The sequence below is a fragment of the Aristolochia californica genome, unplaced genomic scaffold (assembly GCF_029961685.1).
Source record: "Aristolochia californica isolate CCGP_79_NKW_82.1479 unplaced genomic scaffold, dmAriCali1.0.hap1 SCAF_10, whole genome shotgun sequence".
NCBI lineage: Eukaryota > Viridiplantae > Streptophyta > Magnoliopsida > Piperales > Aristolochiaceae > Aristolochia > Aristolochia californica.
The window spans coordinates 6,299,433-6,312,429 of record NW_027181771.1 but is presented as its reverse complement, the minus strand read 5'-3'; the positions used below and the strand labels follow the sequence as shown (position 1 = coordinate 6,312,429).

The 12,997-nt window shown below is 38.3% G+C and overlaps 1 protein-coding gene across 1 annotated transcript; it reads left to right on the top strand.

The window, feature by feature from the left end:
* The first annotated feature begins 236 nt into the window (after window positions 1-236).
* LOC137941034 (protein TRIGALACTOSYLDIACYLGLYCEROL 2, chloroplastic) lies at window positions 237-12,454 on the top strand. Its single transcript, XM_068786250.1, has 5 exons — window positions 237-1,084; window positions 10,907-11,236; window positions 11,410-11,525; window positions 11,740-11,830; window positions 11,947-12,454. The coding sequence occupies exons 1-5, from the start codon at window positions 572-574 to the stop codon at window positions 12,037-12,039; spliced, it is 1,143 nt and encodes a 380-aa protein (XP_068642351.1). The 5' UTR covers window positions 237-571; the 3' UTR covers window positions 12,040-12,454.
* Window positions 12,455-12,997: the final 543 nt, after the last annotated feature.

Genomic DNA, 12,997 nt, shown 5'->3' with positions numbered 1-12,997 from the left:
ATAATTCAGACAAAATAACTCTTATTCACTTTTGTTCATTTAATAAAATTTAATCAGGTAATAAAGTAAAATACTTAAATACCAGGTAGAATTATAGTTTTATTTTTATTTATTTAATAAAAAATAATCTGGTAAACATTAAACAGGTTTAAATGAGTGATCAGCAACCTATTTACCAAAGTATATCCACTTTGGTTCTACGGACATTGAGGAGGATGCTCTCCGTTCGACTCCAACTTATGACAAAGTAGAACTGAGCAAGCAAACCCAGTTGAAAACTTTGGAAACTAAAAACAAGGGCACAACTGCAGAAACAATTCGATTAACAGTAGTCCCTGATTTCATGTGTCGAGGGATGCATACGGGTGAAGGGGTTTCAGTCTACAGAAAAGGAAACCATCCAGAAATAGTAAATCGACTGAGATTTCTGTCGACTGAAAGACGCTTCACTTGATCTCTGCTTCAAGCTCTCTGTGTTCTGTAAACGCTCTCTGGTAAATAATTTTAGGGCTAACCCATTCTAGTCTCTTAATTTTGCTTCCAAATTTCTTCGGTATTAGGTTTGGGTAAAATGATTGGAATGCCGTTAGCTTACGTTTCTTCTTGCAAAACCTTGTTATCTACACCCTTCGTAATCCCCAATGATAAGTACCGTAACTCTTCTCTATTACTTGCCAAGATATCTTCAAAAAAATTCATCGTCCAAGCAAGTTCTACAAATGCTGATCAAGGTCCGCTGCCATCTTCAAAGAGAAAGAACCCCCTCAGAGTAATTCTGGAGATTCCCAGAAATGCATGGAAACAGACTTTACAGCCGCTGAGTGACTTTGGATTTGGTAGAAAGAGTATATGGGAGGGTGGGGTTGGGCTATTTGTTATTTCTGGTGCACTTCTTTTTGCTCTTACTGTGGCTTGGCTGAGAGGATTCTACTTGAGATCCCGGCATAGAAAATATCAAACTGTCTTCGAGTTCTCTCAAGCATGTGGGATTAGCATGGGGACACCAGTTAGGATCAGAGGGGTGACTGTTGGAAGCGTCGTTGGTATTGTCCCATCACTGAGAAGCATTGAAGCAGTCGCGGAGGTAGGTGTTTACTTCATTTCTTTGTTTGCTTTTCATGTTGTTGCTTGGACTGGTGTAAGACATTTCTGGAAATCACTCTTTGCTTCCTGTGAATAATAAGCCTAGTTTCAGTATTACTTACACTTGGTCATACTGGTTTCGCCTCTTTAATCTGTGACAGATACTGCCGTGGTTGTTATATGCAAGTAGTAAATTCAACAAGAGGATGGCCTTGAATTAGTATGAGTTTTTAGTTCATTATTGGCAAATCTTTCTGCATAGAAGTATTTTTATTCAACTTGAAAAGAGCTTCTTTGTACATTTTTGCATGCAATGTTCTACTTTAGACTTTTGGCTGTAGAGATCTTTTTAGGCCATTGGTTGCTCTCTTCTGGGTGGGAAGGTTAAGATTGGAGGAGGTACGATCCCAAGCAGCATGTGAAATATGTATCATTGCTAAGGCCACTTGTGCATTCAAATGAAAAGTATTTCACTTGTGTGATGTGAAACTTGTGTTTAGAATATTGGGGAAAATCAGAGTATCAGTCTTTTTGGCTGTTAATAGCATGTATATGCATGAAAACATTAGGAAAGAGTGGAAAACTATGAAAGCTCTTTAAATTATAAGAAATTCTGTCAAAATACTTTATAATTTTTTTCTGAATTGCTTCACAATTTTTTGTTCTACACAAAAGAATATTGAGTATTGATTGCACAATAATTTTATTTTTATTATAACAAAATACAAATAAATTGTGGAAAAAATTATTAGAAATATGCTAAAATTAAATTAATATCAAATCTGTGCATAAAGAATTAGGCAATGCTCAATCATCTTAAATCGGATGATCAAGAAACATTTTTGTGCATATAAAGTATCTTAAAAAGAAAAGCATGTCTCATTATTCCTGGCTGAAACTATAGTAGGATGGTGCGAACATATTCAAACAGTTTACTTATAAGTTAAATATAATTCAAAAAGAATATAAGCAAGCAAATAACATTCATAATCATTACCATAAATAGCCCTATCAAATGAAAGTTGATTATTTAATTAGCTTTTATATAATATACCTGTGTCGGTTGCTTTATGTATAGTTTATGATAGGAACATATCTTATTCTAAAGTTATTCTAAAGTTTTAGTTGGAAGATATGAATATGTTGGAGTGTCATTGATGTAATTAGTTTATGATTTTTATCTCTTCTTCACTCTTATTAGGTGAAGGGTATAATTGTAATATTGGTACTTTTAGCATTTATAAATAGAGGTTAAGGGGGAGGGTGTAGACTATGTCCATAACCTTATTCTTCCTTCTCTTCTTTACCCAAGATGTAATCTATGGAGTCCTGAAAATCAACATGGTATCAGAGCTTTGATTTTCAAGACTCCTAGCTATGATTTTTTAGAATTCCAAACTTGCTATTGCTCGGTGGGTGATCGATTTGCTGATACTTATGTTTCTGGTTTAAGGCGAGAACCCTGGTTAGTCATTGAGGATTGCAAGAGCGCTAATCTGCTACTTCTTGGATTAAACTCTGTCAACTCTATCAACTCTGTTCCAAGCCTGATCACCCAAATTGTGCTTGTGAGGCATCACCTACATAATGACAATATGTTGTACAAACGAAGTGCTCACCCATTTCTAAATGTTGCTTCGTTTCCTAAGATTGATCTTGAATGCTTCTTTTGAAAGCATTGCCTTCTTGCTAATTGAATTAGAGAAACTCATCGGCCTTTGGTCCAATCAAATGAAGAAACTCGTCTGCCTTTGGTGCGACATCGGCTGGAGCTTTGCGGTTGTCTTGTTTGAATGAGGGCCCATCTTACATTAGTGCATCCGGCATCTGGTTGTCAAATGCCGACTAGTGCCAAATCGTCAAACTCTTCTTTCTCTTTAAGGCCTGTCACCTTGCGTCAATACAGTCATCTTTGTTGATCGGGTGGTCGATTTGATTTTGTCCGACTACCGAATTTTCTCAAAGCTGCAGAATTGAGCTCTGTTGTGCAACTCTGATCTTGATGATCTTTGTTCATCGGTTTACAACACGGTTATCTTTCCAGCAGTATTCTCAATGTTGGCGTCATTCCAGCAACTGCTGTGTCGCCATTTCGAGCTGAAAGTTTTGGTTTGGGCTGGTATTTTGCTGGCATCGTGATTATTGGAAAGTTATTGGTTCGTTTGGTTGGCTTGCAATCTTGGCCCAAAATCTTGCCCGTAATCTGTTGATTGCCTCGTGTTATCTTGTAAAGTTTCCTTACCTTCACTGGCTCGTCTTCAATCCAGCACAACAATCAGATTTCCAGAAATCAACAGCCAGCTTTGTTGGCATCTATCTTATTTTTGGAAGTTGCTGATCGTTGACAACAATCTGGTTAGCTGTCCCTCAGATCACCTTGGTAGCTGTCTCACTCATTATATGATCTTGGCGTATCTTCTGGTGGACAGCTTTGTCTGGTTCTCTGATTGCAATTTTGTCCATCATTTATTTTGCTGGCTCGTCATTTTGATGGCAAGTTGAGATTATCCTGGAAAGCTAATGGCATTACGACTGGCGCTGGAAGTCATACGCTGGAAGATTGCTGTTATTTTGGACGGACGCCGTATTGTTTTCATCCTGCCTGGCTCTATCTACTCTCATCCGAGCCAGCGCAGATTACTGGTTTGTTGCTGTGTTTCACTGCTGCTTCTTCGGTATCTACTGCTGCAGATTCATGTCATTGCTGCTGCATTGCTGTCCAATTTCCTTCCCGAGCATTGCTGATCACAATCTTGTAGATGTCTCGTAGCTGTCTTGTTGCTTCGTTGCTGTTTCTGGAGGACGAAGTCTCGGCTTGACTCTGCTACATTGGTCTGAAACCAGCACTCATCTGCTGATTTGTTTTGGTATCTGAAACCAACACTCGTATATGGATTGTTTGGAGTGTTTAAGTTGCTGCATATTGGGTATCTTTGATAATCCGAATATAAGTTTAAGGCTTATAGATTTGGATTGATTTATCCTCACTTTGTTATTACATATCAGCCTGCTCAGGTTAACTCGGACCAGGTCAACTTGGACTCACGATTCAGCTTGACTCGGTCTCTTTAACTCAGGATCCTACGGTAATTAACTCGGCATGTCTCATTCATTCACTGTCATGGCTGCTATCTGCCACTTGCTACTGGCTTGGTTCCAGCTTGATTATTACCTTGGACTATCCTCAGCTTATTACTTGGTGCACAACTTTCTTATTCAAGGATGAACTCGCTGCAAATTATTTCATGTGTCCTTATTACTCTTAAGGACTTTTATTATTTATCAGTTATCTGCTGCTATAAAGTTGCATATTTGGTATGAGTTATTTGGGCATTGACCCATTTCCCCAACAGCTATTGTGTCTCTTTGATTGAGACATTATTATTGAAGAAGAACTCCTCAGTTGCTTGCCTTGGGTTCATTATTTGCTGATTGTTGTCGACATTGGTTCATATGATGAAGAATTGGAATTACTTAGGAAAATAAAGTACATAAAGACCCTAACTTCTTCATCTTATCTTCCTCATTACCCATTACCCTTTTATTATTTGGCAACCTTTCTCCTACCATCCTTTATTTGACTTTCGTTTACCTCCTTTGGCCAACCCTTTTTGGTGCGTTGCTATGGTTGGTCCTTTATATATATATATATATGTGGGTGGTTTTTAAGTCCATTGAGATTTTTTATTAATACCCTTGGGTTTTTTTATTGCCGTCTTGTGAATGACCAACATTACCTGTTTTAGTTATTATTATCACTATATTTGTTCGAAACCATTTTAGGTTGATTTTGACTTATGTTTTACCACCCATTTCTACCCTTTGAGAGTTTGCACCCGGTTTCATACTTATCCCTTTGACACCGTGATGGAGGAGATTATTACTACATTTATGTTATTTGTTTCAAGTTGGCATCATTGGCATTACCTCCTAGATTGAGGGGGAGTGTTGGAAGATATGAATATGTTGGGGTGTCATTGATATAATTAGAGTGTTATTGATGTAATTAGTTTACGATTTTTGTGTCTTCTTCTCTCTTACTAGTTTAGCATTTATAAATAGAGCTCAAGGGAGAGGGTTTGGATTGTGTCCATAACCCTATTCTTCCTTCTCTTCTTTACCCAAGATGTAATCTATGGAGTCTTGAAAATCTATAGCTTTATAATTCAAAATTATTTGTCTTAATATATTTCAACATCAATTGTAAAGTCCTATTGGTAATGTAAAGTATCATCAAAGATGAGAAGGTGAAAATTAATGTCAGATTTGGGTTGAATGAGCTCATAGATATTCATGGATGCATATTGGCTGTTTCCTATGGAAACAAAGAAAAGGGTCAGTTTTTCACTGAAAATGATACAGATACAATCCGGTCCTTATCCGTAGACACGTATGGAAATTGGAAATCATGGTTGAATTTCACATCAAAAGAATAAAGAATAAAAGAGATACAAAAGTACTAAAGAAAAGAGCAGAAAAAATAAGATTGGGACTTTTGGCTCAATGGTCACACGGGAGGGTTTCTAATGTGAGGTGGATTCTAGTCTGGCCAGGGTAAGGGTTAACATTAAAGAAAAGGTGCATTGTCTAGACATAAGAAAATTGTATTACCACTGGTAATGTATTCCCAGTCCTACCAGTGGTAGTTGACCCATTAGAGGCCAAGTACTACTCTTACAAGTTGAACCTTTTTTATGAGCTGGTGTACTTGACTAATTTTAAAATTTGCCTGTTTTATTTTTTGAAAATTGCAAGCAACTTTTATTGAAAAAGTATTTGCAGCTTAAAGTACAACATAGAGTACAACATAAGATACAATTCTGGGTTAAAAAACCCCTAGAGATCAAGGGAAGTCCCAGAAGATATAGAAGCTTTAGATTCACCAACTTTAGCTAGCCGATCATCCGTTGAATTGGTTAATCTAGGCACTTTGCTCCAAGCGATATATCATTTTGAAGAGAGATAAAAAACTTTGTCAATCACCTTCTTAAGCCTCTAGGATGGGGCCCTTCTTGCACCCCCTTCTTGCAACCCCAACCAATAACCAAAGTTGAATCACCTTCTATCACTTGTGGACCCTCAAAACTTGGAACAATCTCCCTCCAATACCCCCTCCCATCTTAGCGGGGCTTGGTTGCCTAAAGAGGATCTCTCAAATTTTAATTTAAGACAATTTGAAGGGGCGGGGGGTGGGTGGGTGGGTTTGCCATCCAGCTACCACCAGGGGCTTGGGAGCACTGAAAAGGCTGTCATGCTCTGCTATAAGGTAATTCTCGAGGAAAGTGATGTTTTTCAATTTACGTTCTGGATAATCACATCCCTATTACATTTTCTATCTCCTTTTAGGGCCTTGACAGAAATATGTTGGACTCAACCTCACAAATCCTTTTTCTTCCTTCAATCTTGCATTTTCTACCTTGATTTTTAGGTTGCCTTGTTCAAGTCTGTTGATTTTCAGGATTCCATGGATTACATCTTGGGTAAAGAAGAGAACACATATTGGGGAGAAAAGAAGAGGAAGAATGGGATTCTGAACTTATTTCAACCCCCCCCCCCCCCCCCCCCCCCCCCCCCCCCCTTAGAGCTATATTTATAGATGATAAAAGTATAATATTACAATTATACCCTTCACCCTAGTAAGAGTGAAAAAGTGACAAGAAACATAAACTAATCACATCAATGACACTCTAATTACATCATATTTTCCAACACTCCCCCTCAAGCTAGGAGGTAATGGTAGTGATCCCAATTTGAAACAAATAACATAGATTTAGTAATAATCTCTTCCTTCATGGTTTTCCAAGGATAAGTACGAAATCAGGTACAAACTCTCAAAGGGTAGAAATGGGTGATAAAACATAAGTGGAAACCAACCTCAAATGATTTGGAACAAATATAGTGATAATTATCACTAAAGTGGGTAATGCCTCTTATTCACAAGACATTGATAAAAAGCCAAGGGTGCCAATAAAAAGTTTCAATGGACTTAGGCCCATATATATTAAAGAGACCAACCAAAGCAACGCTCCAAAAAGGGTTGGTCAAAGGGGTAAGTGAGAGTCAAATAAAGAAGTCGAGGTCATCATGTGCTTTATTTTCCTAAGTAGTTCAAATTCTTCATCAGATGAACCAATACTGACAACAGTCGGCAAATAATCAACCCAAGGCAAACAACTGATGAGTTCATCTTCAATAATAATGTCTCAATCAAAGAGACACAATAGCAGTTGCGGCATGTACCAAATATGCAACTATATAGCAGCGGATAACTAGTGGATAATGAAATTTCTTAAGAGTAATACGGACACATGAAATACTCTGCAACGAGTCTATCCTTAAATAAGGAAGTTGTACACCAAGTAATAAGCTGAGGGTTAACCAAGGTAATAATCCGAGTCACGCCGAGTCAAGAGCTGAGTCAGTGTTAGACCAATTTAACCGAGTCAATACAAAAATGCAATTATCAAACCAGTATGTATGACAAGACAACTAGGGATAAACCAGCTTACCAACTCGGGGTCGGAACCGGCATGCCAGAGGCAGAGAGCAAGTTGACCGGGTCAGGCTGACTCGTGAGTTCAAGTTGACCCGAGTCAGTTAGATCAGCAGTAATTTCGAGATAATCTCGGATTAACAGCAGTAAGAATGTAATTCTACAGAATCGCATGAATTTCCAATATCAGGTCAGGAAATTCCATTTGAGTCAAGACCGAGTCAGATTGAAGAGGCGCTGGTCTTTAGAGCCAGAGACCGCTGAGTTGCCGAGTCTCTGAATTAGCAAACAGTAATAATCATGGAGATAGAGGATACGAAATCTGCAGTAGCTCAGCACTTTCAGAAATAAATCAATCGATAGAGTGAGGATAGACAACAGTAATAATCAGCAGATAATCAGGATGTGTGTCTCGGTATGTAATGGAAAGGCCAGCGAAGGGGGAATTTTTTCCCGTGATACCAGATGACCAGCGAGATTGACTCTGTTTTCAACCAGCAAAAAATAGCCAGAAACAGCAACAAACACATGCAGCAATGTTCGGGATGGAATGGACAGCAACACAATAACGATGAACCAGTTCAGCAATTCCGGAAATAAACTTCCAACAAGGAGATGGATCGTCCAAGGTAAACTTCCTTCAATGTAACAGAGCAATTCTGGAATTCAGAGATTACCAGAGAGATTTGCTCGGGATAGACGAGATAGCTACAAAGACCTGACACGTAACAGGTTCTCACTAAATCAGTAAGTTGTAAGGTCTGTCGTTAAAATAGTATCAGAGCCAAGGATTAGATTTGGTTCTTTCTGTTTAGGTTTACATACTCCCAAAACAGTTACGACCCAAAACCGGTCACATCCCAAATAACATTTGTAATCTACAAATGTATCAAAGACCTCAGTTGGTCGGTTAGAAGGAACTTAATGGTCATTTATACGACACAGTGTTAAAAACTGGACAAACCAACTTTTGTCCAATAATAAGCTATCCACATGGATGGCATGACAAAAATAATCTAATATTAAACAATATAATGGATTTAGTTGGTGATATACTTTACAGTTTCTTTATGAAAAGTTGCTGTGAGAAATACACTGCATAATATGTTGCTTTCCTATGCCTAGGAATAGAAAGCGATGTTAATGAACAATTACAAACACTCAAGAGAGAAATAAATGCCCATCTTGAGGTAACTAAAAATAGGATATACTCAATCTACAGTAAAACTCCTTACAGACCTACAAAGTTTTGTAGATCAAGAAATAGATCACTCTAGGATATTAGCACCTATCTGAGAGATGAAAACTAAAATGGTTAATAACAAACCAATTAGAAAAGAATTACAGGAAGTCATTTGTATAATAGCTTCCGCAAAAAATCAGCAAAGTATAGATAAAGATCGTCTTATACGAGATATCTGCACTTTGACTCAAAATAATGAATTAAGAGAACTTGTTATTCAACATACCTCTCCATTCATAACTTTGTATCAATTGGAACGTCTTATTGAAATTCTGTTCCGAAAAGATAATTTCTCACCGATTGAGAGCAACGATCCAGCTTATAATTTTTGTAATCAGGCTGGACGAGATTGACGACAACTTTGGACGGCGACTTTCCAGTCGAATTCCAGATTGACGAGAATACCAGATGACTAGTAATAGTAGTAACTTACCAACTTGTAGCGAAATATGATCTGGCAGAGAACGTTAAAAATAGTAGCGTTCCTTGATTGAGTAGAGAATGGACAAGCTGGATCAAGCAGAGCAAATAGAGCAAGGAATGACGACGCTACAAGTTGTCTAATTACACCTCCGAGTTTGCAGCAGCAAGGAATGGGGTCGAGATTACAGCACCAAGATTACTAATGAATCCGATCAGAGTCAAGTTCAAGCCCAGAGGAATGACGGATTGTCCAGAGATCAATCAGCGAGGTCCAGCAGAATAATACCAAATCAATGATGTGCAAAAACGTCCAAACAACAGAATCCTAGCTCGGGATGGCGAGACAAATACAAAGATACATAGGAGAGTCTGTGATTGAGGGAAGAAAAGACCAATTCTGGAAGGGAGAGATGCCAACAATAATAGAGTTTGTTGTGAATCGTGCTGTGAATCAAAAGTCAAAGTTGCAAGACAGAGCTGCGTGAGAAGACTGAGAGCTTAGTAGTAACAGAGTGCATAATCACTAAAAAATACCATCAGGCCGAGTTGTCTCGAACAATTCCGCCTCCTAATTCATATCACCAACCGAGACACGCGAAAGGAAACTGAAGAACTACAAATATTGATCACAATCCTTCCTGGTGATCCACTTCACTTAAAAAACGAGGTCACTAATCTCAACACAGAGAGGCAGCCGGAAACGCCAGCAGAGAAATTCAAGTCGAAATGTAGAAAGTATCAAGTAGGGAGTTGATAGTTATACCATCAACACTCGTCACAGAAGCACCATCAGACGGAATAATTATAAGATAACCGCAATCAAAACCACACGGCAAGTTCTGTAGTGATAAATCGTGGGCAGGTTTGTTTCCATTGACGACCTCCAAAAGCTCTCAGATACTTACATGGCATTTGGTGTGAGCCAGAAAAGCTGACGAGATCAATACTGCACCAGAGGATGCCCCCTAATAGTTCTGATTCCAGAAAAATAATGGTCTTCTCAGTGGCTGAAGATGATCAGCAAAGGCAAGTTTATGATAAGAATCTTAATGGAGGCGTTGCAGTGTGGGTATGGGTTAAACCGGTCGTGTGCAACGCCAGCAGCTGCTTGAGAGAAAGGAGTCCTGAAATTCTAAAAAATCATAGCCAAGAGTCCTGAAAATCAATCACTGCGCTGATAAATGTTGATTTTCAGGACTCCATGGATTACATCTTGGGTAAAGGAGAGAACACACGTTGGGGAGAAAAGAGGAGGAAGAATGGGGTTTTGGACTTATTCCAAACCCTCCCCCTTAAGCTACATTTATAGATGATAACAATACAATTTTACAATTACAATTGCCCTTTCACCCTAGTAAGAGTGAAGAAAAGACAAGAAACATAAACTAATTACATCATATCTTCCAACATAAGTCTTACCTTGCCATTTTGTTGGGCATAACTGTAACTAATTACATCATATCTTCCAACAAGGTCTTACTTTGCCATTTTGTTGGACATAACTGTTGAGTGAGAAAAAGTCTCACATTGAGAATGAGAAGAAAAGTTAATGGGTTATGCGGTTTAGTAATAGGACTCTTTTAAGTAGCAAGTCATTTTGGAATGGAACCAGACTAAACTCAACAATAACATATGCTGATTTAGTGTATGCTGCCTTATTGCAGATTGAAGATGATAAAGTAGTTATTCCTCGGAATTCTTTGATTGAGGTGAACCAGTCTGGCCTTCTTATGGAGACTATGATTGACATTACACCAAAAGATCCGCTTCCTGTACCTTCTGTTGGTCCCCTTGATACTGACTGCATAAATGAAGGTGTCATTGTATGTGACAAACAGAAGATTGCAGGTCAGACAGGAGTAAGTTTGGATGCTTTGGTTGGAATATTCACTCGTCTTGGAAGGGAGATGGAAGAAATTGGCGTCTCCAAAAGCTACACGATGGTTGAAAAAGTTGCATCAGTTATACAAGAAGTGAAGCCACTTCTGGCAAAGGTGCACAATTATTTTGCATTGTTTTCATGTTATTTTCATTTGGAAGAGACTTTTCAGTATATTGGCTGTGGTAATGCTTTGTGGAGTTTGATTGTTGTTTATTCCCTGCTTGCTCATCATTTTGCAGGCATGTGCTCATGTAGAATGTGTCTTTTGATGTTGTGACATCACAGATTGAAGCAATGACTGAAGATATTCAACCTTTACTTGCTCAGGTTCGTGATAGTGGTTTAGTCAAAGGGGTTGAGTCTTTAACCAAAAGTGTAACAGAAGCATCTGAAGACGTGAGGTAAAATAGTTCACCTGTTGGATGTAACTTATTGGATATAGGTGTGGATGTTGGGAGTTCTGGGTCCTGTGGTGTTTCTACCTATAAATTTTGCTGATTTGGTTCCACCATCAATATCATTTTCATCATCAGATCCAAAATTTACTTTTTTTTTTTTTTATTGGTTGTGATCTTACGTTTCCTTTCTTTGTTTGATTTTCTCTACATCCTCCAGAAGGGTTCATGCATCTATTCTGACCCCTGAGAACACAGAGCTCATTCGGCAATCCATTTTCACCCTTATAGTCACTCTGAAGAACATTGAGGTAATTTATAGTAGTTATGTTTTATACTGTACTACTGCATTAGGCATGTAACTCTTCTACCAAAACGATATCTATATATAATTTTTTTTTTCTTTTGTATTCTGTTTTCATTTCAGAGTATAAGTTCAGATATCTCAGGCTTCACTGGTGATGAAGCCACAAGGCGCAATATGAAGCTGCTTATTAAGTCTCTTAGCCGGTTGTTGTAGAGATCACCTTTCAAAAAAAGAGGATACTGTCTGTAGGATGAAGAAGAGGGTTGATACTGATGAGAGAAGAACATCAAATGTGACTGAAATGCACCTCCATAGGTAAAGGGGAAGATTTAACACTCTTAACGGAGGTTTTGCTTTGGCAATCTTGGGATGAGCGTATCCATCCACTTCTTAGTCTAGCTTGATTTGAGGTCACAAGGCATCTTGTTTTGTAGCATCAGTCTCTCTAATTTGGTAATTGAATTTGTGTTATTTATAAATCAAATTGTTCTATCCAATGCACAAACTGGCGTGGCTTTGCACCCATTGATATATACTTGAGAGTGAGCTGGAACTGGTGGCTGAACACTGGGAAGCTTTTCTACTTATCTTGGGTTTTCTTTTGAATTCAATTTCCTTGGTTTCTGTCCTTCTCTCTTGATCTGTGACTGGAAAGAGTTATTAGGCTTGTTTTCATGACCTAATATTTGAGTTTTATACTGTTCTTTGTGCATCATTTACCCCCATGATTGAGCAGAACTTCCCTAGTTGTTATTATAGAAGTTGTAATTTTATATTTTATGAGCATGCTAGCAACTGGACAAGGAAGTCGGTTGCTCATTAATAACCATTGCAAGGTGAATAGTACTATTCACGTTTTGTACCGCTACCGAGGTGCATCTATCTAATAAACAAATTTGGATCGAGTGACGTTAAGACCATTTGATTGCCAAAGGGTGGACAACCTTCAAATTTAAGCATGCTATCTCTACGTGCTTCATCTTAAATGGAAACTTATAATTATTCCTGTAACAAGGACGCTTCATGCTCGCATTCAACGCGAGTATTGAACTTTCCCAAGTAACCAGATAGCACATCAACTACTGGCCACTGCAATCGATTCCATTTGAGACTCGGTGAGTTAAATAATTCGGTTGAAGACCAGGAGTGGAAACTCTCAATCCGAGCCTGG

Coding starts and splice junctions, on each gene's coding strand:
- LOC137941034 (XM_068786250.1), top strand. CDS start 572: ATGATTGGAATGCCGTTAGCTTACGTTTCTTCTTGCAAAACCTTGTTA. Junction 11,237..11,409: donor TGAAGCCACTTCTGGCAAAG/GTGCACAATTAT, acceptor GTGACATCACAG/ATTGAAGCAATGACTGAAGA. Junction 11,526..11,739: donor GAAGCATCTGAAGACGTGAG/GTAAAATAGTTC, acceptor TACATCCTCCAG/AAGGGTTCATGCATCTATTC.